Below are 26,566 nucleotides of genomic sequence, written 5' to 3'. Positions count from 1 at the left end.
CCCTTTGGGTGAGTGGGCGGAACCCGATCAGGTGTCTCGCGCTACACCTTACCCCGCTCGGTGTCTCTGAAGGCGGAAATGTCACGCGGCTGCGGCTCCGCGTTCACGCGCACGTCCGGCTGCTCAGCTCCACGCGCTTTCGGTCTAATCGGTGTCCCAGGACGTCAGGACGAGTTCACGGAGACGCGCTGCCGCGGGAGAGCGCTGCCATGCCCGGCTTAGATTACAAGTTTCTCGAGCGCCCTAGACGCCGCTTTCTGTGTCCTTTGTGCAACAAACCGATGCGGGAGCCGGTGCAGGTGTCCACCTGCGGACACAGGTTCTGCGATACCTGCCTGCAGGAGTTCCTCAGGTGAGTTCCTGTTGCCTTCACTCTAGGAGGCTCCATACCTCTGAACTAAACAGGAAGTAAATGAAGGAACACCAGTGTAGGCCCTGTACTGTCTAAGCGCATTGCCTAGTCTACACGTACCCAGGGAGATGTGTGACGTAGTTCTTGTTATAGATGGTTTATTGCATGCTATTTAATCATACTGCACATACCATTTCTGGCTCTTGGTCATCTTTGTGGATAGAATTTTTTTGAAACCATAATTTTTCCTGCACTTATTTACTGCCTTCAACTTTCTTACACTGCCTGGACAAAGTGTAGACACCTGATCATCACAGCTACAGAGGGCCTTCAGCAATCGTTTGTACGCTGTAGAATTACAATATACTGCAACTGGAACTATTCCTGGCCTGATGGATGCAAGTGCACAAAGCGAACTGCATGAAAACATCTCCTGAGTCTCCTGTAGAACCTTGACCTCCTCAGCCCCATTGAAAGTCTTCAGGATGGACTGAAACATCAAGCGCACCCCAGATTTCATTGTTTGATCTCACTCATATCTAAAATCCATTATCCATGACCGAGTGTGAAGAAGTGAGGAGGTTTATAACAGGACGTTTAACATGCATGGATGGACAGATGTGCATGTTTACACTGTACATATTCACATCTGTATCTGTATATACCCATTTTACTATACATAGAGTACATAGTCTTACATACATATAGTAAAAGTCCAGACTTTATTCTCATTGAAAAATCCTCACTTAGCAAGAAGAACAATTTGTTTCTTCCAACACTCAGATAGTCTCACTAGTTTTTTTTTTACCACTTCATCCCAGAGCAGTTCAACAGGATTTAGGTGCAGTAACTGGGCAGCCATTTCATGATAGATATGACTCCGGATGACTCCAAAGCTCGGACGTACACTTTGACTCAATTGTCTTGTGTACGGTGAAGTTGGTTGAGCCACAGTCCAGATGAAATTGCATGATGATAATGATGTATGGAGTGGTTGCCATGTTGGTTAATTTCACCCGGAATTAATCTCCAACCTCAGTCTGCTAACATCATATCTCCTGTTCTCTATCTTACAGAAGTTCTTCTGTTAGAGACAAAAATGTCCCATTTGGACTCCACAGAACTTTTTTTTTTTTTCACTGAAAGTTCTCTGTCCAGTTCTCGTGTCTTTCTGGCTTTTTAAGAAGTTTATATATAAGAATATAAGGATAAGGAACATGCATGTGTACCTCAAAAACCGTAAAAGACTCCACACTTTTTGCAGGCACTGTGTATAAGATATATATATATATATTTATATTAGGCTTCTGTTAGTCTGCTCACTCTTCACTAACTGGTTGCTTTCTGTGCATTCACTAATATTAATATTCCACTATGGCAATCTGATTCCACTAAACACATTTTCCTGGAAGAGATTCAGGGTATAAAATCATGCAGACGCAGGTCAAAACATTGAGTCAATCTTCACGTTAGTCATCAGAAGCTGACAGGACGTCTGCGCTAACGCCAATAAGCCCTCGTTACGATTATGCTGAGCAGCATTTCAGGATTGAAAAAAGAACAAACATTGATCCCATTAATTTTTCCCCCATGTCAGATGTTTGACATGAAAATGAAACAAAGCTCCTGAAATGTATGAGCTTAAAAAGTACATATTGAGTAAGTGTAAAAGTGTTCCTAATAAAGTGGACAGTGAGTTTAATACGCATATGAACGACAGTAAGCCTGAAGGTCCTTCATCAGTTACCTCAGGCGCATGATTTACATTTTCATAAGCTTCAACAGCCGATGTGACCTGCAGCGTATCAGTTACAGGCAGAAGCTCAGGTAGCGATTTAGAGCCAAACCGGTAGAGCGACATGACGGATGTGTGGGTAAGAAAAAAAGAACAAAACCAGTATTTTGCTCAACCCAAGGAATCCATTTGCACACTGATGTTTTTTGTGGTCTCATTTGCAAATTTTCGACAATTCACACAACTCGATTTGTTTAAAACGATACAACGGTTAAGGTTGCGACAGGGCCGGCTTTCTTTGTCTGAGATCGAACGAACGTGTCGTTCTTGGTTGTTTGGAACTTCTCACGGGAACTTACGAGCTAATAATGAAACAAAAGCCGAGTGTTTATTTCCTGCTCAGATACGATCGGGTTAATTGAAAAGCGTATTTATTCATTGTGTAAACGTGGACCTGCTGCAAACATTGTGGGAGGTGGTACAGTATCTCACAGGGTTGAACAAGGCTTTAAGATGGGACAATGACACAATTGTAAGTTGCGCTTAATAAGAGCGTCTGCCAAATGGCGTAAACGTAAACGAACAGCTTTACACACTCTCGGCATTCAGACACTTCGTTTCTCCAAACATTCAGCTGAAATCGTTTGCTGTGCCTCTTTAAAAACTTGCCAAAGATGTTCTTTACTAGTTGGAGATTCCTTTCTTGTGATCCAGTTCATCCCACGGTGCGGTGACTGGGCAGCCATTCCATGATAGATAACACTCCAGACGACTGTTTGCTCATCGTTCGCCTTAATTTGGCTCATCGTCTTGTTGTACGGGGAAGTCGGATCCAATGAGCCGCAGTCCAGACGGAATTGAATGCCAGCGAAGTATGAAATGGGAGACATCATGATTCAGGATTTCTTTCATTTTCCGGAATAAGTTTTCAACATTCCCTTCTCCAAAACAACCCCAAACCATTAAGCATCCACCCCCATGTATGTTGTGGGGGTGAGGCAGTCTGGTCATATCTTCTCTCCTGGTTTCAGAAGATCTTCTGTGAAACTGTAGAACTTTCTTTTAATTCTTGTTTAATTCTTGTGTGTTTTTGGCTTTTAAAAGGTTTGTTGCATAGACAGAAAAGGAACATAGATGTGTCTCAAAAAACCATAAAAAACATAGAGTTCTTAAACCATTTTCACTGGTTGAGGGACTGAAATTTAACAGAAGGTCATGAGTTTGAAACCTGCCATTGCTGAGCTCTGAACCCTCAACTGCTCAGTTAATGGTAATGATAAGGGCTCTAGATAAGGACATCTGCCAAATGCCTTAGATGTTCCTCTGCTTATTTATTTGTGTACATGATGAGGTAAATCCTGACAATCAAGACCATCAAAGGTCAGAAGTTTTTTTATTTATTCATTTTTTGGACCAATATGTCTCATCAACTCTCATGACCCCTTTGTCCAAGTGATCAGTCTCGGAGAGTCTTCATAGGCATGCCGTCAGGCACGTTGCTGCCTCAAGTAAAAATTTAAATGTCTTCCAGAGGACTTATTGTAACAGAGGCTCTCATTGTTCACACCTGCGTTATCGCAGTTATGGCTGACTGGTTTCGCTCGTGTTATCAGTGGGACACATGGCTGCCAGCGAGGAACTGGTTTCGGCTTTACCGTGGCTTGTTTGTGGAGTCGTGTTTAATTCATGCTGAGGGTTCAGTTAAAATCTTACAGTAATGTTTTTTTTCTGCAAACAAAAGAACTGCTGAAATAGGATTCGAAACATGGTGCACTTCTCACCCCAGCTCCAGTTAGATGGATCTATTCTACCTAAAATCTAATGGCAGGGTTTACACAGTATGGACAAAAGTTTGTGCTATAATAAGCTCCACTCTTCTGGGAAGATGTACCACCAGATTTTGTGGAGATTTGTGCTCATTCAGTGACAGAGGTGTTCGTAAGTCAGGTTTTGATGTAGTTGAGGTGAGGAGGCTTGGGGTGCAGTGAGCGTTCACGTTCATCCTGACGAGGTGTTTACCAGGGTTCGAGCTCTATAGCAGGAGATCTTCCACTCCAAATGAAAATGAGTTTTACATTCAGAAGGAATTGACGCTATTTCCTGTTACCTTTTATAGTGTAAAATCTATAAACAATTGTTCTTCCACCATCCTCCCTCTTCCACGCCCTCGTTCTCTCTGTTTCACTCATTCTCTCTCTATTTCTGTTACTCTCTCTCTCTCAGTTTCAGACCCCCTGTCTGTCTCTACCTCTGTCTGTCTCATCTCTCTCTCTCTCTCTTTTGAGGTTGTTCATTAAAAGAAATTGCGGCTTGTCATGTTACCAAAAAAGCTCAAGGCCGTCTGTGCTGAAGACTTTCCCACGATGGAAAACATCGTTACTTCAAAACATCACCTCCGACTGATACACGCCGACACTGGAGACTCCATTCCTAAATACACGCAATAAATTTATCTTCACAAAAGATTCTCCATATCAACAATTACACACTTTTGATGTGTTTCTGAGGAGGTTGATCGGGATGGAGCTCGGGCATGACTGGGCCAAAACACCAAGCAAATCCGAGCGTTCACAGACAAGCTTTAACATGTGTGCCTTTACTTTATAGCACATTTACAGAGTCGGGGGGGATTAGTTCAACCCGAAGTTCTGAGATACAGTTTAGATTTTTTGGGTTAATTATGTTTCATAAATGATGTTTGCTCACTTTGCTGTGGAAGTTTATAAACCGAACCTGGACAGATTTAGCTCAAATACACCTATCGTGATGTGTTTCTCGTGTCATCATGAGGTATTAAATACAGTCTAATTGTGGAGCATCTGCAGGTATCTGACTTACTTGGACATCCTGGTCATCCTGCAGCAAATAATGGCATGCAGGTTAATTTGCATTGAAGCAATAGTAAAGAATCGAAGGACGTAATGAGATCTATTTATCTTCCTATTGTTTTAAAGCCACTAGAAGCTCTGAATGGCTGGTAACTTAAAAATTTATTTCAAGCCCAGATTAGATTCAATTAGATAATCAGACTTGCCTTTAGAGTGTGTACTTTGCGCCCAGTCCCTCACTGCAACCTTATAATAAAATGGTAAATGAGTCAAGCGATAATTTGTGCGTTTTTTAATATGAAATGTAAATTATATTTATTAGTGTATGTTTGGCCTACTGAACATTAGCCTAATATACAGTATATTTAATTTCTTTTATGAGAATAGTAAAACAACACTTTTTATACAAGTATTCGGATGGGATTAAACCTAGTGCTGAGGTTTTGGAAAATTATTTTGTTGGTCTTCTCTCAAACACTTTTAAATGGGTACTAAACATCTGATTTGCGAAGACTACTGCTTTACTCCCAGAAAAAAAAAATCGTATTATACATTCTTGGTTACGAGCAATTAAGTTGTGATTTCCCATGAGTAGAAACCTCAGTTAATCAATATCATGCCTTGCAGAAACGTCTGATGTTCTAACGGTCATGTAGTGCACTATGTAGCCTCGACTGGTTTTATAAAAAATGCATTATCTTTAGATCTGATTTGTAATCTGGTCAGTGAGTAGATGATGTTCGGGAAATCTTTTGTGGTTTTTTTGTTGTTTTTTTTGTAAATTTTGAGGTGGTGCTTATCAACTAAAGAATTTAAACTCTTAGTTAATTAATCACCTATTTTGCAAATTGATTATTCATTAACTACAGTGACCTTAAAAATAAAGGTATGCAGCTTTGTGTGAGGAACATGGATGAGAATCTGAATCTCCTGAGAAATGAAAGTTTTATGGGAAAATGAAGCCTGTTGGGATTATCATTGTGTACTTTTGTTTATTTTTAATTCTATAAACACTTTGTATTTGTCTGTATGATGCAAAATAATTCGATATGCAATCTGGTGCTAGTATTTATGTACAAAAACTAGCACCAAGATGCCAATACCATTTCTTCTTCATTGTGTGTGCTATATAAATGATTACAATTGTAAAATAGACATTGAATATTAACCAGATAATAAATAATAATTATTTTAGGGGATATTTTCATGTCTTTTATGTGGTGGTTGTTATGCAAATTTTGAAACTTGGCAACCCAGATTTAATATCTCAGATATTCAGGATATGTATTTGATCCATCATATGCAGTTGTCTTCACATGAATTCTGAAAAGTGTATAAAACTTGTACAGCTCTTGACTCCCTGCATGCTTTTCTACAGTGAGGGTGTGTTCAAGTGCCCAGAAGATCATCTGCCTCTCGACTACGCTAAAGTAAGTGCTTCATTTTCAGCATCGCATCCTACATCACGGGAAGAGATTTCATCTCTACAACTGCGTTTTTTTTATTTATAGCTCTAGCACTTGGGTTTAATTGAGTGTTTTTCGATAGAACTCGTTGTGGTCATTTGGAAATTTCTCCATCGAGGTGCCAAGCACTATCAAATGCTTGATTCTGATTAGTCAGAAGGTGATTATTAACAGACGTAGTTTAGATTGTTGTTTTGGCCTCAGGTTTTGTATAAATGCACTCATGCTAATGTTGTTTAATCATTTATTCACATTAGTTTCTATAGTAACTTAAGGAAAGCAAAAATGTGTAATATATTATTCTAATATAATAATCTTATATTATAATATATTACTATTTGTACTGCAGTTCTGCAGAATGGCATTAATGGATTGTAATGTGCTGTGTAGATTTTTCCGGATGTTGAGTTGGAGCAGCAGATCCTGGCTCTGCCCATCCGCTGCATTCATAGTGAGGAGGGTTGCCGCTGGTCAGCACAGAATAAACAACTTCAGGTAACACACAAACACACACACATGCACAGACACGCATAGCAGGCATAGAATCAGGTCTGCATTTTCACGTAAAAATGTATGCATGTTTCTAGCAGTAGTTTCAGTTTGAGCGTCTTGTGTGTTTTTTGTAGCTGGTCAGACTGAGTTGGATTAATTTTTATTATCAGATCTATAAACTCACCCAAGCAGTAACTATTGGATCATACATTCTGGTTAATGATTGAACTGCAACACTATTGTACATAAGATAGAAAATACAAATGATATCCAACCCACATCCAACCCGTAAGCAATTTTTCTGCATGTATTTCGAGCAGGTTGCTTTATCATGAAGCTGAGAAGTTTCCAAAGGATTTGTTTCCCGTATCTTCTGCCAAGAAACATTGAATATGGGTTTTAGTATAATAACATTAATATTCTCTCTCTGTCTGTCTGTGTTTCAGACCCATCTTTCAGTATGTACCTATAACGTGGTGCCGTGTCCTAACCGCTGCATGATGAAATTGTTGAGACGTGATCTTCCTCAGCACCTGGAGCACGACTGCGCTAAGAGAAAGCTGCGATGTGACCACTGCGCCGAGGAGTTCACCGGGGAAGCGCACGAGGTCCGAGTTTACTGAGGCTCTGAAACTCCTGTAAAATTTACTTTATGTACATAATAGATTGGATTCTCATCATGCAGGGAATTGAGTTCATGGAGTTTTTTGTTGGGTAAAATGCCGGTTCATCACAGGGCTGAATTTCTTTATGTATGGGTGTATGTGTGTGTGCTTTGAGATGGACTGGTGTTTTTACCCAGGGGTCCACCTCATTCTCCAGATAAAACCCAGATCCACTTTATACTCAACAAAGTTGTTACTGATAATCTAAAATAAATACTTATGACCACGGTCTCCTTCCTGCAACAGAGTCACCAGGACATGTGTCCAGAGGAGAGTGTGTACTGTGAAAACAAGTGCGGGGCTCGTATGGTGCGCAGACTGCTTACTCAGCATTCTCTGTCCGAATGCTCCAAACGCAAACTGTCCTGCAAATACTGTAGCAAAGAGTTCCTCTATGACACCATTCAGGTATGTGGACTTCTTTTATTACACTGTGAACAGTATTAAGAATGTTAGCTTACTGTATTTTGTGTTAAAAGAGCCAAAAAGTTACCGTTTCCTCTTTTTTTTTTTTTACAGCATCACCAGAGCAGGTGTCCATGCTTTCCAGTGCAGTGCCCTAACGGCTGTGGCACACCCGGCATCATGCGAGAGGATTTAATGACCCATGTTAAGGAGAACTGTGGGACTGCCATGGTGCTCTGTCCCTTTAAAGATGCTGGCTGCAAATACAGAGTATGGACCAAGCTTTCTTCTTCCACTCATAACTGTAATGTAGTTCACTAGACCACTACAGGCTCCCTAAGTTTTTGTAGTGAGGGACACCTGGAACTGTTAATCCAATGTTTTAGCTAAACAGATTTATTTAATTTACTCACAGAAACACATTATGGTCAAAGGTAACATGAAATAACGTCCTGCTAGTTTTCGTTGTTATTGAGGAAATTCCAGAATTGACTTCTGAATAAACAAAGTGAGAAATCTTTCTTTTCATGTTAGTGTTCCAAGCCTGCAGTAGCGCATCACCTGGACGAGGCGGCGCACTCTCACCTGTCGTTACTCTGCGGCCTTGTGAACAGACAGAGACTGGAGCTGCGTGAGCTGCGGCGTCGCGTGGAGGAGCTTTCCGGAAACCAAGACGGCACTTTGCTTTGGAAAATCCCCAACTATAGCCGTCATCTCCAGGAGACCACAAATGGCTCCAATGGCAATTTAGAGCTCTTCAGCCCTGCTTTCTACTCTCATCGCTATGGATACCGTCTCCAAGTCTCCGTCTTCCCTAACGGCAACGGCAGCGGTGAAGGAACGCACCTGTCTGTCTACATCCGAGTGCTCCCGGGCGAGTATGACGGCCTGCTGGAGTGGCCGTTCCCTCACCGTGTCACCTTCTCACTGCTGGACCAGAGCGACCCAGCGCTCTCCAAACCTCAGCACGTCACCGAGAGCTTCAGCCCAGATCCCAATTGGAAGAACTTCCAGAGACCTCGACCTGGAGCAATGGGGAGCATACGAACGACCTGTCTGGACGAGAGCATGTTGGGATTCGGGTATCCTAAGTTCATCTCGCAAGAGCAGATGAAGGAAAGGAACTACATCAGAGACAACGCCATCTTTATCAAAGCTTCTATAGACGTGGTGAAGAGAATCATCAAGTGAGATGAACTTGAGGTAAAGGAGTCGATTGAGTCAAACAGGTAAAAATGTCCTTTATTATTAGGGCATTACACTTTATGATCAATTATTCTGTCTGTCCACATCTTTATATTTTACTGAAATTTAAAGGATAAAGAGGAGGGAAGTCAGAGACATAGGATAGAAGTGAATTAGCAGGACGAGGAAAACCGTTCTCAGGATGGAGCTGAACCAATTTACATAGGAACGTTTAGGGATAATAAAATATTTTATACTTTATTAGTACTGTTACATCTGAAATCAATTGTACACTTTATGCAGTGGAAGAACGATAAAAGAAATCTCAAAATTGAGAACAAGTATTCCTATAGTGGTTAGAATTCACATAATTGTAAAAGTAATTTCCAAGAAAAATACTCAAATAAGAGTAAACATCACGTCTGGTGAAAAGAGACATGACATGACTTTATTTGACATGTCTACTACGGACACTACATTTCTGAAAGTGTTCTAAATTTGTGAAAATATAATGTATATAAATAAACAAGTGAGTTAAAGTGAACACTATTTCCATTATTAGCAGTATATCATGAAACTTGTTTCTAGCTACATTGATAGCTATCTAGCAAACAATGCTAGCAGCACTTACATTTATTCAGACATCAGAATATCGCTGCTGACATGACATGGATGTTTAGTTGTGAAATACTGAAATCTAAAGGTTCAATATTTTATTATTTTTTTTAAGTAGTATAAATACGGGGAATTCAATTTTACTTAACTATATAGAGGGCGCCATTAACACTAAATTTAACCAGACGACATGTGTGTGTGTGTGTGATGGAGGAAATCCATACAATCCATACAACTTTCACCATACAATTTTTTTGCCAAATCTACATCCATTTAATAAGAAGAAGAATATAATCACAATGAATTTTATTATTACAAAATAATTCATGTGTTTATTTACCTCATTTATTCTTCAAGGAAGGATTTGAGTGCATGTCGGTGTTTTTACAGCCTTAACGAACAGATTAGATGTGTATCTCTCTTTTCTTGGACTGAGATTGTTTCAGCCACTTGTGCAAAATGATTCATATCAAATTTTTTCTACGCGTTTTGACATTTACAACAAGAGGTGTGTATTCCACATGTACTCTTTTGCAAATAAAATCACAATCATTTCTTTTCAGAATAACTCTGTGTATAAATGTCTTCTTTTGAAAATGGTGCACAGGAAAGGTTCTCCAGTTTCTTCAGGTCTTTAGGGTTCTATCAAGATTTCCATTATCAATTCAATTACCGTAATTTCCGGACTATAAATCACCCATATATAAGCCGCACCCACTGAATTTTACAAATATTTTTATTTCGAACATAAATAAGCCGCAGGTGTCTACACTGAAACTAATGAACTTTACACGGGCTTTAACGAAAGACACGTTACACACGGTGTAACGGGTGAAATATGTTGCGCTTCCTTTAGGAGCATAGCGGTATTTTGCCACTGCATTTTTCCGCTATTACTGTGTGTGTTCAAGACGAGGAATATGTCCTTATTATTTTCTGATACTCATTTCTAAGTTTCTTTGACTAACCCGTAAGGCTGTTGCCAAGAAAAATAAAAAAGCACGAGTTTTGGAAAACTGTCTGTGCTTATATGATTTCTGTTGTAACTGGAGTTAGTGAGCTCTCCCTTCACCCAGACTCAACGCGTTACAACGGCTTGTATCTAAACAGTAGCCGACCAAGAAAGTCATTGTTCACTGTCTTCCTCCTTCCTTTCACAACTATTTCTCTCGGGAGTTTATCTTTTAGCACCGTCGTGCGTAAAAAAAAAAAAAAAAAAAGGTTTTTCTCCTGATGCCGTGCAGCTCAGAACACAGGTGAGGTGCGTTTATTCGTTTCCGTTCGAAAATTTAATTGGTCTAATGTTATGGGGTTCAGTTTTTTGGCTTGAAGTTTGTGAAACCGGGAAAAACCCAGGAAAAATTCATAAATAAGCCGCTTCGTTGTTTAAGCCGCGGGGTTCAAAACGTGGGAAAAAAGTAGCAGCTTATAGTCCGAAAAATACCAATTTTCCATGCACATTTTAGAGTGGCTTTTTATTGTGTCCAGCCTGAGGCACAACTGTGCAATAATCATCTGTCTAATCAGCATCTTGATCTGCCACACCTGTGAGGTCGACAGATTCTCTCGGCAAAGTAGATGTGCTCGCTAACACAGATTTAGACAGATTAGTGAGCAATATTTGAGAGAAATAGGCTTTTTGTGTACATAGAAAAAGTCTTAGATCTTTGAGTTTAGCTCATGAAAAATGTTGGCAAAAACAAAAGTGTTTATATTTTTGTTCAGTGTAAATTATGGGTTCATTGCATCAGGTGCTTCTCCTCATGCATTCCTGCTCTGTATAGTATGTGGCTCAGGGCTCTCACTGATGCATTATGGTGAGTTTAGATACATTTTCATACAAAATTGAATAACTCCACACTGACACGACAACCGTCTTAGGAATACACATGGATGTAGTTAGTGATGCTGAATAAAACTTAGTATAATAGTATATATGTTTTTTAAGTCTTTATAATTTTATTTTATTTAGAACTTGAAGACTTGAAGTCTTCTCTTCCAGCTTAAACCGGAATAAAAACAAAAACAGTCAATATGACATTTATGCTGACTATTACAATCACACATATTAAACCGGTTTAATTACAGCAGGAAACACAATCATGGAGAAAAAAGAGTTACAATTACTATTTGGGAATAAAACTATTATTTCCCTTAATGCTGTTATAATTTTGTGTTTTGGAAAAATAAGGGGAAAATGTAGACGCGCTATGAGTATGAATCGGAAGAGATATTCGAGGTGGAAAATAAAGACGCATATGAGGACCAATAGTCACTCCAGAAAACAGAAAACACCAGGCAAAGGGCGTCGGCCGGAAGGAAAAGATAGGAAACAAACGTAAAATAAAAATAGTAAAATAAGCAAGCAGCATCCAGGCAACATGCCTTAGCTATACTCAAACAGCATATGCACATATATTTAAAACACAAGTAAAAACTTAAGTGGAAATATCATATAAAAATATATAAAAAGATAAAAAATGAGAAGAGTAATAGGTTATAAGGCACAACACATCGTCAGACAATAAAGAACGTAGGAAAATAGTTGCAAGAATTTGTATAAGAGGTACAATGTCCAAAACACACAGGAAGTACGATGTTTCTATGAGAGCATGAGCTTAAGATGCAGGCAGGATGAGAATAAGACAGGAAATTTTATATAAAGAAGTATTATGGCATAAGAAATATATTTTAAGCAGAATTTAAGAAAAACTAAGTAAAAGACGAGAGCTATGAGAAATAGGAAAAGCATTTGGAGAAAAGTGCTGGTGTGTTAAAACTAAAGCCCTGGTTTGTAAAACTAGTAAAAAATGAACATGTTTATATACCAAGTCTACACAAAACAAAACAAAGGATGATCTGCAGACACAGAAAGAAACCCCAGACGAGATTCGAAGAAAAGGTGTGAATATTGCGGTGGATGATCTGTTGCATTAAGTGCATGATCAGGGGAAGTTTTTTATTCAAGGTCACCATCAAGAGATATTTTTTGTACATGTAAATTAGAATCGTATGGAGGTGAACGAGGCCTCATGGAAATGGGTGGAATTTTACTAAGAATAGGTAGAAACTTACCAGAAAACACGTAAGCAAAAGGTGGGATATGCAAAGCCCCGTAAAATGATTGGTGTATGTAAATTGTGAGGGAGGAGATATTAGACAAAATGTGTAAATTTTATTAGGTGTGAGATATAAAAAGTAAGGATTGTTTATATCAAATTCGCACTCGCATGTGAAAGCTGACGGGTGTCATTGCTGTCAGGATGGTTCTCTCCCGAGAGCTCCATGGGACGGGCCTAAAGTGACTGCAATAAAGCTGATTTGCTCCTTCTCATTCATTTGGTTTGTTTATGTATTATTTGAAGTTTTGAAACTTATTGGTATTTGATTAGTGAATAGCTATAACTAATTTGAGTATTGAGTTACTTAATTGTTATGTCTACTCAGAAATGGGGTCTGAGTTACGACAGTACACACTGTTATCGTGGTAGAATAAGGTATCAATCGCATTGTAAACTAAAAGGGCGTGGAGAGTGTGGAGCTCACGTACAGGTGGAGATCTGTAATAATAATATCAGTGACCGTAGTACAGATAATAAGAATAATACTAATAGAAACATTTTTGTGAAAGTAATAGTATTTCTAAAATGACGCATTTGTTTAAAAATCGCCACTGGCTCACTCATTAGGGATAAACATACAGGAAATGATTTACGAATTAAACGTTTTAAATGGATATTGGTTATATATTTACTTCTGTGAGGCTGCTTTAGGACAGTGTTAACATTCAGTTAAATTGAATATTAGTTTCAGATTCCAATAAGTAGCAAATACTGAACTTATTTATTATTGCAATTTATAGATGCACAGCAGGCTCTTTATGGAAGGATGTCCATGCTCTGATATTTAAGCTTCGAGGGTTTGTGTGTGAGAGGGTTCGAGGGTTGTGTGTACACCAATGAAATTCTTAGAATTGTGTGTGTGTGTGTGTGTGTGTGTGTGTGTGTGTGTGTGTGTGTGTGTATTTTTGACAATAATTTAAGATTCTGAGCTGAATTTATTTAAAGAAAATCCAATCTGGAGGAACAGACTACTACAAAACAGAAATGACCTTAAAAGATCCAAATGTGACATAAGTGACCATTAGCAGGCTAGCTAACCCATCTAGTATTATCCATGTCTTTCATATTTAAATTTTTTAAGATTTTTTTACGTTTTTTAAATTTAAGTAAAAAAAGGTCTAATTAACAAAACAAAAATGCAGTCATTGTAAAAAAAAAAAAGAACTATTTGAAAGCGATCACTACAAGTAGATATTGTGTGCCTTGTAAGCTAGCACCTAGCTAAGCTAATAGCTAACTGAGAAACTACTTTCTCTTGTTTCATTGAAGTCTCTTTGCTGTGCTTTATGGTATCTATGTTTATTAGCATGCCATAAAATGATTGATCGGGACTGCTATGTTCATCTCAATTCATTTATATTCAGGAGTTCCCACCAGTTTGATGACCTGGATAAAGAGGTCTTGATGTGCTAGAACTTATAGAATTATTTATCAAATGCTTTGGGTTAAATGCATTTTTACTATATATATATATATATATATATATATATATATATATATATATATATATATATATATATATATATATATATAAATAATTCCATTGGTTTATAACTGCAGTGCTGTGATCTGGATCTATCAATAATGACTAACCAGTTAAAGCTTTCTCCTGAACAGGAATCTGAGGCTACAGTGGGAAAAGGCTTGCTGAAACTTAACAGTTGTAGATTGTAAAGCATCATGAGATCTTTTTTTCCCCTTTTCACCTGTCAAGGTTGAGTACGTTTTTCCTTACTGGAGTGCCAGAGAAGGTCAGAATGAATAGCATTGTGTGTGGTGCAGGACATGTATGAGGACAGTGTGACAGCAATAAAGTGTGCAGTGGGAACGACAGACTGGTTTTAGGTGGATGTTGGACTGCATCAAGGATCGGCTCTGAGCCCTTTCCTGTTTGCAGTGGTGATTGACAGGTTGACGGCCGAGGTCAGACAGGAGTCTCCGTGGACTATGATGTTTGTGGATGATCTTGTGATTTGTGGTGAGAGTAGGGAGCAGGTTGAGAAGAGCCTGTGTTAAATATTAAAATTATTGGTAAATGTAAAGAGTGTTTTTTTAGTTACTATTGCATTCCTATCAGTTCAACCCAGTCTTGGCATTCTCCTTTGACCTTTCCAACATGGTGTTTCTGCTCACACTAAAAGCATTTTCTGGAATTCTGGAGTTTGATTTTGAACATTAACTTTTGACTTGTAGGTGCAGGTTTGGATGCACTGTGCTGCTGATTGGATAATTGCGTAAGCAGATGTAAAGATGCATTGATTAATTGTTAAGTACTGAATATAAGGTGGAAATGTGGGCATATATCTGAGGCAGGCTGGCAGAATGTAGCATCACTGTCGCATAGCTCCAGCATTCTTGGTTTGATCCTGAGCTCGGATTTATGGGGTTTTGCAGGGTTCTTCATTTTCCTTCTGACTCTAATAAAATATCACAGTAGATAGACCGAGATGGGTTTTAAGGGTGTTTTTCCCACTCATTTTTAGGGTTCCCAGGATTAGAATATTTAGGTTTTAGTTTTTTGGTTGTAACTCATGTAATGCATACTATACATTGTACTATGAATTTAAATGATTTTACAGATTGATTGGATGTAATTGCTGAATAACAGGCTATATATTGTAAGTGAAATCTCGTCTCAGCTGTTTTTGTTTTTAGTTCCTCACACTTAAAATTCTCTCACACTGAATTTTAACAATTAAAGGGAACTCTACTTTCATCTAAGGCACAGAAATGCAGGTCTGTGATACCGATGATTACATCGCTTGATAAATGACATATTTAACACCAGTTTCATTTGCGGAAATTTAATTATCAATCCGATTTTAAACTAAATCATGCTGATTCTTCTCCAGCATCGTTAGGGTTTTTTCACCCTGAAACACAACAAAGAAACAAAGTCAGATTTAGTCAGCACACATTACGCATACATACAGTTCAACTACAACTCAACTAGCTTTAACATGGGTCTAAAAGATTTTACAACTAAAATCAGCATCTGTTCTACTGTGTTCTGTGATCATGTCAGACTCCATTAAATAAAGCAGCATAATGAATTATGATTTCCTTCCTAAATAATGCAGAAAACAAACAATGAAATATAGTTTCAATCTGATAATCTCTCTCACCATCCAATACCCAGAATGCACAAGGTGGCACATATAAGCAGCACCTATTTGTTTTTAAGAGCACAATCAATACAGAAACTTACTTTTGGCTAAAATGACATGGGAAAAGAATCGTTTTCGTAAAGAACCATGGCGTTTAAAGGCATGGGATCTTCAACACACTGAACAGGATTCTAGATAAGTGGAGGGAAAAGATGTTGGATAAAATGTTGGATTAAAACAGAATCTGTATGCTTTAATGGTTTAATGACTAGAATTAATGGAACAAGTGGGAAAAAGCAAGCATTACCTTTTCCTGTTCATCAGGAGCAAGGCAACAAGGCGCTCTATTTTCAGAGAAGTTTCTTTGAAGACATCCCAGTGATATTCCCTGAATCATCATGATCATCATCATTAGTAGTAGTAATTATATGTGTAGTATTTCTAAATGACACACCTTTGAAATTAGGTTTAGTTAATGTTAATGCTTTTAACGCCTAAACGTGTGACTCAGCATGATTCCACATAAGTTAGGATAAACGTTAGCATGATAATAGATTGACAGATCACTTTATTTTGGAAATTTGGATTTTGTCAGGTTTATTTTTTTTTTTTATTAGTGATATATACTGTAATGTTGTTCAATATGGGATTCATTCGAGTTACTTTCTTACTGTTGCTAAAGGTAAATCAATATCATAGTTTGTGTTTTTTTCCATGTTAATAAATGCATTGTCATGTCGTTTAAAGGAGCCGCAATGTAAAACATTTTCCACCATGCGTATGTAACTAAACCACCCGAGTCGTTACACGAGCTGTCTACATAATTCAGTTTAACACGTTTGGTGAACTTGAACATGACGCAATATTTCTACCTAAAAATATTAGTCAAAAATTACATTTAGTTTTCAAGCTAAGTGTGCTAACTTAGTTAGCTATTTGTTAGCTGATCGAATGTTTCGAAATGCAAGGAATCAGAATGAGAAACGATTCAAATTTCTAGCTACATATTTATCTGCTTCATATCTTTGCATTACACGTTTAATCATATACGCGTATTTAAGACACTGCAACGATCAATGTCAAATAAAAACGTAAACAGTAAAACATCTTGACTAGCATAAACCCAGCTTAGCATGTTAGCATACCTGAATATATATTTCGCAGTAACAAAAAATAAAAAGTCACAAACCGATTGGTTGAACGTATTGTGCCTCTTTTTTATGCATTTCGGACTTTCATCCTTTCATTCATTTTCCTTTTTTTTTCCTTTAATGTTGACAAAGATTCCTTGAGGCCTGTCATGACTGGAGGGGGAACTAAACTAACAGCTTAGGTGCAGGCCAAAGCCGATAATGCACATATTCAACGCAAAATGTTCAGGAGCACATGTTGTAGTATAGCAAATAGTAACAGTGATAACAGTTATATTTCACAATGTTCGATAATAATGCCCTAATGCATCTGTTTATGACAAACTCACAATAAAACAAGACGACACTATGGGTCAGATGACGCATATGTACAAGTAAATAACGTTCTGTCCTGACAAAGCAGAATTACCCCAGTGCTAGGAATGAAAATAGATATTTATGTTAAATATACACAAAGAATTTGGAAACGATTTATGGAGAAAAATTTGTATCTTGATGCTCACCATTGTGATCGATCAAAGAAACAATGCATATACAAACACGCATGCGCAAACAGCACCGGCTAGCGGCTAGCACAAACCAGACAACGCGCATGTCTCAAAAATCCGACTTCCTGATTCTCAAGTTCAAAGTTTCAAAAATGATTTAGATGCAATGATGATCGAAGGATTCAGATTTAGTGACAACAATGTCAATCGTCTTCATTAGAGCTTACAACTTCAGAATAAAGACAAAACTTCATACCACTTCTCGAATTTGATTAGTAAGCAAATGAACGAACAAAAATAATGTCCTGAAGAGAAGCCTAATGAAACTCATAAATTTTAAAAACATGAATATAAAAGTAGCTTTTTGCTAAAAAAAAAATATATTTAGAAAGGTTTTAAAATGTACCTAGCTACAGATAGGGTTATGATGGAGCAGAAAAATCAATCGATTAATAAATCTATCAATAAATCCAAGCTTATGAAATCCCTCTATATTAGGTTACTACATTATATAACATTTATAGGTTACTATATTAAATTTAAAAGTAATCATTTTCATCCAGTAGTAATTCATTACATGTATGAATGTTTTTATATTATTAATTTAAACATAGTTATGGTTTAAATTGACCAATACATTAGTTAAACACATTTTATGTAAGTAATATTTAACAAATTTTTTACCTTTTTGTTCTTCACCAGCATCCTGGCCCCCAAAATTTCTTGATGTAATCCTTGAACTGCAATCAGCAGCTGAAGATTCTCCCATTTTTGAGCTTCCTTGGATATTAAAAAAATCTCTATTTGAAGTCCGTTCCCCTGTCTGGAAGGGGTACCAAGTCAAACGTCTCAAAATCATTTTCGCTCTGGATGTATAACGACTAAATGGTTAGTGATTGGAGTCTGTGTGTTTAAGTGCGTGCTTGAGTTCAATCAGCAAGGATGTGGTAAAAACATCATTTGACTACATACCACAATATTTTTTGTTACCGCCTTCTCAAACAGAAACCATAGGGCAGCTTCTGTCCCCATTTTTTCAATGTAGGTACCTACTATGCATCAGAGCAATAGTTTCTTTGATCCAGATCAATCAAAATAAGATTTTGTCATATTTTATAACGTATTTTTTTCAGAAGCCATTAACATGTTTAGATGTTACACCAAACATCAGAACGTTCATCACAATTACATTAGAATTAGATTATTACATTACATGTTACATTAGAAACTTATTCTAAAATAATCGAAGGGTTGCCAATTCTATCTGAATGCACTTCATGTGCTATTATATAATGCACAAATACTTCAGGAGTTTCAACAGACTACAACATTGTTACTTCAGTCAAACTGCTTTGCACAGTGTTTTTTGATCTTTGGTGTGGTTTTCTTAGTTAAACCACGCGCCTTCGTGTGATCTATGATCATAGCGCACGCAACAGAACAGCTTCAGAAACATAAGTAATAGTAGACGGGAAAAAAATAGAAGTGATTCCAGACAAGGCAAAGAAAAGAGGAAAGGAGGATTTACCAGGGCAAGTAAAATAAATAAAACAAAATTAAATAAATCACATAAAATAAGACTACAATTTAGTCGTGAAGTATAGGCATGCTTTTAATTCTAAAGCTCAATACTGATCTAACACTGAAGGAGGTTATTATCATTATAGGGGTGTGATAGAAAGGATTCTATTTATTTATTTATTGTAATTCTTTAATTATTCATTTGTGTGATAAAGTTCGATGTAAGATTTTAACATAACTAATATTTTTCCAGTTATCCTTTACTATATCCTCTATTATCATCATCCACATATTAGCAGAAGGTCTTTCGCTACAATAAAGATGGTCCCAGATCATAAAAAAAATCTAATCATATTACATCACATCGCAGAAGATCGATTTTTCAAAAATTTTGGTTATTAACTCCAAAACATTTTTTTATTGCAAACACTTCACTTATTTTATAATTTTTTTTTAATCTCCTCACACCTCTTTTCTGTTCTCCCTGTCTCTCACTCCCTCCTTCTCTCTCAAATATAAATAGTTTTACATTTTCAATCATTGTATATTTATTGTACAAATTGTATATTTGCTTATTTTTCAGATGAGTTTATTCAAAGTAAAGAGCAAAGCAGGCATATGAGGCTTTATATAGGATTTTGATATCTCACTGATGATGACTGTGGTATGGCTCTTGGTGTCACACAGGCAGATTTCTAAAAAGACACTGGTCTGTTTTGATTTCTTGGATCGGTCATATGGTACAGTCAGATTTAGCACCAACTGCATAACAGTCCGGTAAAGGTAGGTATAATAATGTGGGCCATTTTCTTTGGCTTCATTAATACCGACTGTGTACTTGGTAAAAATCATTTCTCATATTGGTATCTAAATAGACCTCAGAAAAGATTTCTCAAGTTGTGCCAGACCAGTGAAGCACAGAGGAATTGTCTGTCTTTTTTATTCATCTTGTTCCATTAGCCTTTTAAATAAGACAAGTCAGGTTCAAATCCCAGCCCATATTACACAAGCCATTAAACTAACACTTTAAATAAATAAATGAAAACCTCTCAACTGAGTTGTGGCTGATTTATCTTAAGTTTGTAATCTAGAGTACCAGTTTAGATTTATTCATTGATAGAGAATAAAGCACTTTTGTACATGTATGTGCATGTGTAAATGTAAATGTAAGCTCTTCAGTGAGAAAGTAGAGCATAAAGGAAGAAAGACAAATTACACATCTTTAAAATTTCTGAGGAGTAATGGGTAATGGGAATGGGCCAGGTTATTGGGAGATGGATGACTAGGAATGGAGAACAAGTGACTGGAGAGGGGAACTGGGTACAACTGACTAAGTAAAGATGTCAGCTTTTAAGTCGATCAGACCAGAATCTTAGTTCTCATGCCTGCTTGTTTTTCTGAGGTTTTGTGACACACATACAGCTACGAAGCTCTGTCATAGATATGGCAAATGACTCACATGTGGACCTTCAAGAAAAACTTATTTTTATGAAACAATGGAAAGAACCCTGAGCTTTATTTTAAGCACTAAATCTTCTTATCATTATTCTTTCAGGTGCTTCCATTAGGGTTCACCACAGTGGATCATCCGTCTTTATATTACTCTGTCATGTGCATCTGCCTCTTTCAAACCAACCACCTTCATGTCCTCCCTCAACGCATTCATAAACCTTCTTCTTGGCCTTTCTCTTTTCCTCCTGAATTGTGGCTTCATCCTCACCATTCTTCTACCGATATACCCCATGTCCATTCTCTGCACATGTCCAAACCGTCTCAATCGCATCTCTCTCACCTTGTCTCCAAAACGTCCTACCTGCATGTTGCCTCTTATAAACTGATTTCTGATCATGTCCATCCTCGTCACCCCAATGAAAATGGCAACATCTTCAACTTTACCACCTCCAGCTCTTTTATAAACTTTCCCTCTTGCAGATATCCTTCTATCACAAATCACTCCTGCTATCACTCTTCTCCACTCGCTCCACCCTGCCTGCACTCTTTTCTTCACTTCTCTAACACACTCTCCATTTCTTTGCACAGCTGACCCCAGGTATTGAAACTAAGCACCTCTACTCCTTCCAACCGCACCACTTCACTGCCCTCTCTCTCATTCACATACACGTGCTCTGTCTTACTCCTACTGACTTTCATTCCCCTTCTCTTCAGCATGAACCTCCATCTCCCCAGACTCGTCTCAACCTGCTCGCTACTCCCACCACAAATCATTATATTATCTGTACAATACCATCACAGATGGTCAAGTCTTTTCTATAACTTCATGGTATGGCTAATCAACTTTATTCCTCTGTAGTTACTGCAAGTCTGCACATCTCCATTATTTTTAAAAATCGATATCGCACACTCCTTCTCCATTCCTCAGGAATCTTCAATTTTGTTAAACAATCTAGTTAAAAACTCCACTGTCATCTGTTCCAAATCTCTGTCATCTGGGCCAACCGACTTTACACTCTTCATCCTCTTTATAGCTGATCTCAATTCCTCATTATTAATCCGATTAATCCACTTCTGCAGTAGTTGCCCAATCATCCAGCACCTCTTCACCACCATGAGTCCATGTCTGACCTCTTCCTTGAATCTCACACTATTCAGTTTCCACTATTTAATTCTTCTTTCAGTCCTTATTGTCCTCCTCTTCTTCATCACCTCCAAAGTGTTTAGCTACACTATCCAGTGCCAACAGCTGACAGTCTCTAATCTCTTTCAGGTTTCATAGAATATAGTCCACCTGTGTGCACCTTTCTGCTCTCTTATGCATCACCCTATGCTCCTACTTTAACTTCTACAATCTGCTCTTCCACATTTTTATCCTTGAGGTCATACCTACCCATTTCCTTCTCATCACCACTGTTACCTTTACCAACATGCCCACTGAAGTCTGCTCCGATCACCAATCTTTCTTTCTACACTCTTCTCCATTTCATCTAACTCACTCAGATAATATAAAATACTTCCAGCCTCACAAACAGACGAAATTGCATATAAGGAAATTTCGATTCAAGTCAAAGGTTTGTTGGCATTTTAAATGCTGTTGGGAAAATAGTACTAAATCGTGTGAAAATAGCCAGACGTTTTGTCACTCTTTATAAATATGAGAAATGAATGATCTCTCACTCATACCTGCACAGGAGCAATTTGTCAGTCTCAGTGAAAAGCTTTCCCTTTATGACCAGCTATCCTGTACAGCCACAGAATTGACATCCCACAGAGGAGTGAATGTAAAAAAAAAAAAACAACAGACAAACAATAATTCATGATGTGCATTCACATTTACAGAAAATTTTCCCAAATCAGACTAAACATGTGCAAATGTTTACACACCGTTTAGACCAAACACATGTTGGCATGTTCTTCTTCTTTCGGCTTCTTCCATTAGGGGTCGCCACAGGGATCATCTGTCTCCATACCCCCCTGTCCTATACATCTGCCTCTTTCACACCATCCACCTGCATGTCTTCCCTCACCACATCCATCAGCCTCCTCTTTGTCCTCTTTTCCTCCTTCTTGGCGGCTCCATCCTCAGCATTCTCCTACTGATATACCCCATGTCCCTCCTCTGCACATGCCCAAACCATCTCAATCTCTCCTTCCTCACCTTGTCACCATAACGACAGGTTGGCATGTTATTAGCTTTTATAACCACCTATAACCTCTCTGAATAGCTTCTGAGCCCATTTTTACATTAAGATGAAAAAAGAGAAGTCAGAATTCAAACTGATTACATTTCAAATAAAATGAAGTGCTTCTATTCTAAAGGGCATGATGTCTTCACTGTGGTTTCCATCATGGTCCTTTCAACAGGACACAATACGTAACTAAATAGTTTGACGAGAAAATCATATTCGTGCGATGAAGCTGTGGCTCAGTCCCTTACTGGCACAATCTCTCTTTTGGAGATTCCCTTTAGCACGGGGTTGCAAACTTTTGCACGCGTCTGCACATAAACCACGAATAAAAAAATAAGTACACACTGTGTCTGACTAAACAATGCGGTGAATTCTACAGTACAGATGGAGCACACAGATTTTCCCCCGAAAGAAAACTACTCATGACAATTATTCCTCTGCTCGCAAGAAGAATAAAACCACAAACACCTCTTTTCCTTTAACAATTACATGATTAGCATTAAATGCAGCTTGTAGCTGTAGTTTTATACACCAAACCCTTCTAAATGGCAGGGAAGGAGGTGCAGTTATTTATAATAATAAATTCAATGCCACACAAATAATCTAAACATAAATGTAACACAGTCAAAGTTAAAACACCAACCTAATGTATGTATGTATTATTATTTATAGACCCCCAGGAGCATATTTAGATTTTCTTGTAAAATGTGCAGATTTCATTTAAAACCTAGCTACTTCTTTAGACAAAGCTTTAATTGTCTATAATTTTATATTTTATTCACCTTAATAATCAGGAAAAATCCTCTAAGAAAAGCTCATAGACACGAATTTCCCTCTTTTTCGTATCACTCATCACGACTGCCTCAGTTGCCATGGAGACTGAGCCAGACGGAGGCAGTCGTGCTGAGTGGATCATGGGTAATGGTCATCTTGTTTTCGTGACAGTATGAAGTTATGGTACAGTACAATTGGATCCCACTTCATGTGTGGAGTTTTGATATTGGACCTCCTGGAGTGTTTAAAGGATCTGGCATGGAGAATCTGGTGCTGGATCTGTGATGATCACAAATGTTGAGCTATATGTTGCTCAGTAGCTCCTAGTTTTATAACTATAAAGACTGTATAAGACTGTAAAAAGAACATTACTTATAATCTTATACTCCAGTGCTCATGTTAGTTCTCACTCTCCAGTGTTCTGTAGTGTTGAAAGATTTATGATCAAACTCTTGATGTCACCCAAATGAGGATGGGTTCCCTTTTGAGTCTGGTTCCTCTCAAGGTTTCTTCCTCATAACATCTAAGGGAGTTTTTTCTTGCCACAGTCACCACTGCTGCTCATCAGGGATAAATACACATCATTCACCTTGACTGTTGATTTCTGTAAAGCTGCTTTGAGACAATGTCTGTTGTAAAAAGCGCTATAGAAATAAACTTGACTTGACTTGACTACAGTATGGTTTATAAATTCAGTAGGAATAAATCAGTATGTTATAGGACTGACTCATAGTGGTGAATACAGTGTAGATTCGATATAAACATTTGGATTAAATATAGAAAATATTGTTATATTTTCACAGTTTGAAGTTATAAAAAATTATCATTGTGCTACAATGAACATACACGCACCTTAAAACACTCGGAAATTAGAGCGTAAATTAGAACTAAATTGAGAGTTTCTCAAACAGCACAGAAGAAGAGCCTCCTGAATTATAGAAAAGCTTTTAGATCTGTTAGATCAACATATATTTCTACCCTCATACCTCCATCGACATCAGAAGCAAAGTACTGGCAGAAACCAGTTGGAACCAGGTACACCAGTGTATTATCTGGAGAAGTCTGGGCAGAAGTGGTCTTCATGCATGAATTGTGGCCAAAAATATATACCTCCAACATTGAAAAAAGGCTAAACAGCTCCACTATTCATGAAATCATATGAACTGTGGTGCAGAAAAACAGCAGCAGGTGCTCTGGACTGTAACAGGAGGCAGTTTGTTCACCAAAGGGCTGTAAATGATGGTCTTTAACAAGGAAGCAGGATAGAGGTTCCTTTCGAATTTGGGGCTGGATTTCTGAAAGCAGAGTTGAAGATTTGGTGAGGATGAATGGTGTCCTCAGTGCTGAGAAGGATGTGAGGCAGCTTACACCCACAGAAGATTTGAAGTTAGTTCTCCATGATGTTCGGAAACGGTTGTAAATAATATATAAAAATTTGATTTGGATTTCTCCATGGAAATTATTAACACTTTTTTTTTTAAAAAGCATTATTAATTTACACAAGTAAAACGTTTTCACAGTACGAATAATAGTTTTTGACAAAAATCTTGACTTTTGATCCTTGAATAATTATATGTGTCACATGTGGCCACAAGGGGGCGCTGTTATCCTTAATCAAAGCAAGTTGTGTAGAATTGTAATAACAAATACTGAATTAAACTGCCATACATTTGTAATTAAAATATAAAGTTTATAATTGGACAAAAATATTATATTATAACATATAATTTTATTATTATAAAAAATATTTCGTTTTTTTATTATCTGAATTTACAGATGCACAACAGGCTCTTCATGACAGGAAATGTTCTAAAAATCAAGATTCAAGAGTTTATTTTCATGTGTACTGCAAAGGAGTGGAATACATTGGAATTTATACTTTGTGAATCCTTCAAGCAGCCTATCACATAATTTAAGGACATAAGAAGAAAAAAAAAGATGCAAGGCATTAATTACTAATGTACAAAGTTATGAAGAAAAAGTGTGTACATGCATAAAGTGTGGAGTGTAAACTTTGTAGAAAGTCATGCAGAGATAAATTACAGCTCAAAAGTACAAGTAAGCAATTGTTTTATTTCAAATTCTTTATGTTCTATTTTTATTACTGCGAATTAAAACAATTCATTCAAATGAAAAGTAAATTAGGAATATTGAATTTACATTTATGTGGCAGAGGGAAAACTGAACACAAACTGCATTATTTCAAAAAGAAAGAGATTAAGTCGGCACAGGATTAAACTCTTAGTATTTGGCATCTTTTATAACGTGTGCGTGTGTGTGTGTGTGTGTGTGTGTGTGTGTGTGTGTGTGTGTGTGTGTGTGTGTGTGTGTGTGTACATTTTTAGACATTAACTTAAGATACTGAGCTAAGTTTATTACAATAAATTTCTGTCTGAATTTACTGACTATTACAAAACAGAAATCATCTTTCATGATCTACATGTGATAAAAGTGACCATTAGCTGGCTAGCTAACCCAGTCTTGCTTAGCTTGTATTAGCCATGTCTTCCATAACTTAATTTCTAAATTTTTTTTTACATTTTGTTCCCTGATTGACAGTTAAAAAGGTGCTGAATCAAATGTACAATCAAGGTTAACAAACAATTGGAAGCAAGCGATCACACTAAAGTTTGACGTTGTGTGGCTTGCAAGCTAGCTACCTAGCTAACAACTGTTGCTAGCTAATGAAAACGTCCCAGAGAAATTAATGAAGTATTCTGTAAAAGAAACCACACTTTTTTAAGAAGTTTAAATCCTTCTACTTTCTCTTGTTTTGTTTTTTTTACCAGGCTATGGTAACATACTTTTTGTATTGGGCTTTGAAAAAAATACAAATAAAAACGTTTTACATTTATTTCCATTTTATTTTCCTGTGCAATCTGCAGGATGTTTTATATAAAAATAAAAATAAATGAAATTTAGGCAGCCAATTTCCCATACTGTTGTTTTTTTTTTTGCTACGCATCAATAAATAAAGACCGCAAGCTTGTCCTACAAAAGATGACTACAAAACATA

General features: G+C 37.4%; 1 protein-coding gene and 1 long non-coding RNA gene across 3 annotated transcripts; one reads left to right on the top strand and one right to left on the bottom strand.

Annotated features, from left to right (window-relative positions):
- The first annotated feature begins 31 nt into the window (after window positions 1–31).
- On the top strand, window positions 32–19,609 carry traf4b (tnf receptor-associated factor 4b). 2 transcript variants are annotated; one of them, XM_046868285.1, is made up of 8 exons: window positions 32–352; window positions 6,294–6,345; window positions 6,772–6,876; window positions 7,320–7,481; window positions 7,785–7,946; window positions 8,058–8,213; window positions 8,478–9,172; window positions 18,314–19,609. In XM_046868285.1, the coding sequence occupies exons 1-7, from the start codon at window positions 210–212 to the stop codon at window positions 9,132–9,134; spliced, it is 1,437 nt and encodes a 478-aa protein (XP_046724241.1). In that variant the 5' UTR covers window positions 32–209; the 3' UTR covers window positions 9,135–9,172; window positions 18,314–19,609. The 2 variants fall into 2 exon arrangements, with proteins under 2 accessions (XP_046724241.1, XP_046724240.1); XM_046868284.1 differs by lacking the exon at window positions 18,314–19,609 and having other exon boundaries at window positions 8,478–10,311.
- LOC124398204 lies at window positions 14,830–18,431 on the bottom strand. Its single transcript, XR_006928031.1, has 4 exons — window positions 18,296–18,431; window positions 16,280–16,360; window positions 16,074–16,163; window positions 14,830–15,738 (listed from the first exon to the last, which is right to left on the bottom strand). It is a non-coding gene; the product is annotated as an uncharacterized LOC124398204 (long non-coding RNA).
- Window positions 19,610–26,566: the final 6,957 nt, after the last annotated feature.

This window comes from Silurus meridionalis, chromosome 15 (genome assembly GCF_014805685.1).
Source record: "Silurus meridionalis isolate SWU-2019-XX chromosome 15, ASM1480568v1, whole genome shotgun sequence".
Classification (NCBI taxonomy): Eukaryota; Metazoa; Chordata; class Actinopteri; order Siluriformes; family Siluridae; genus Silurus; species Silurus meridionalis.
The sequence above is the reverse complement of the archived record's forward strand: the minus strand, read 5'-3'. Positions and strand labels throughout refer to the sequence as shown.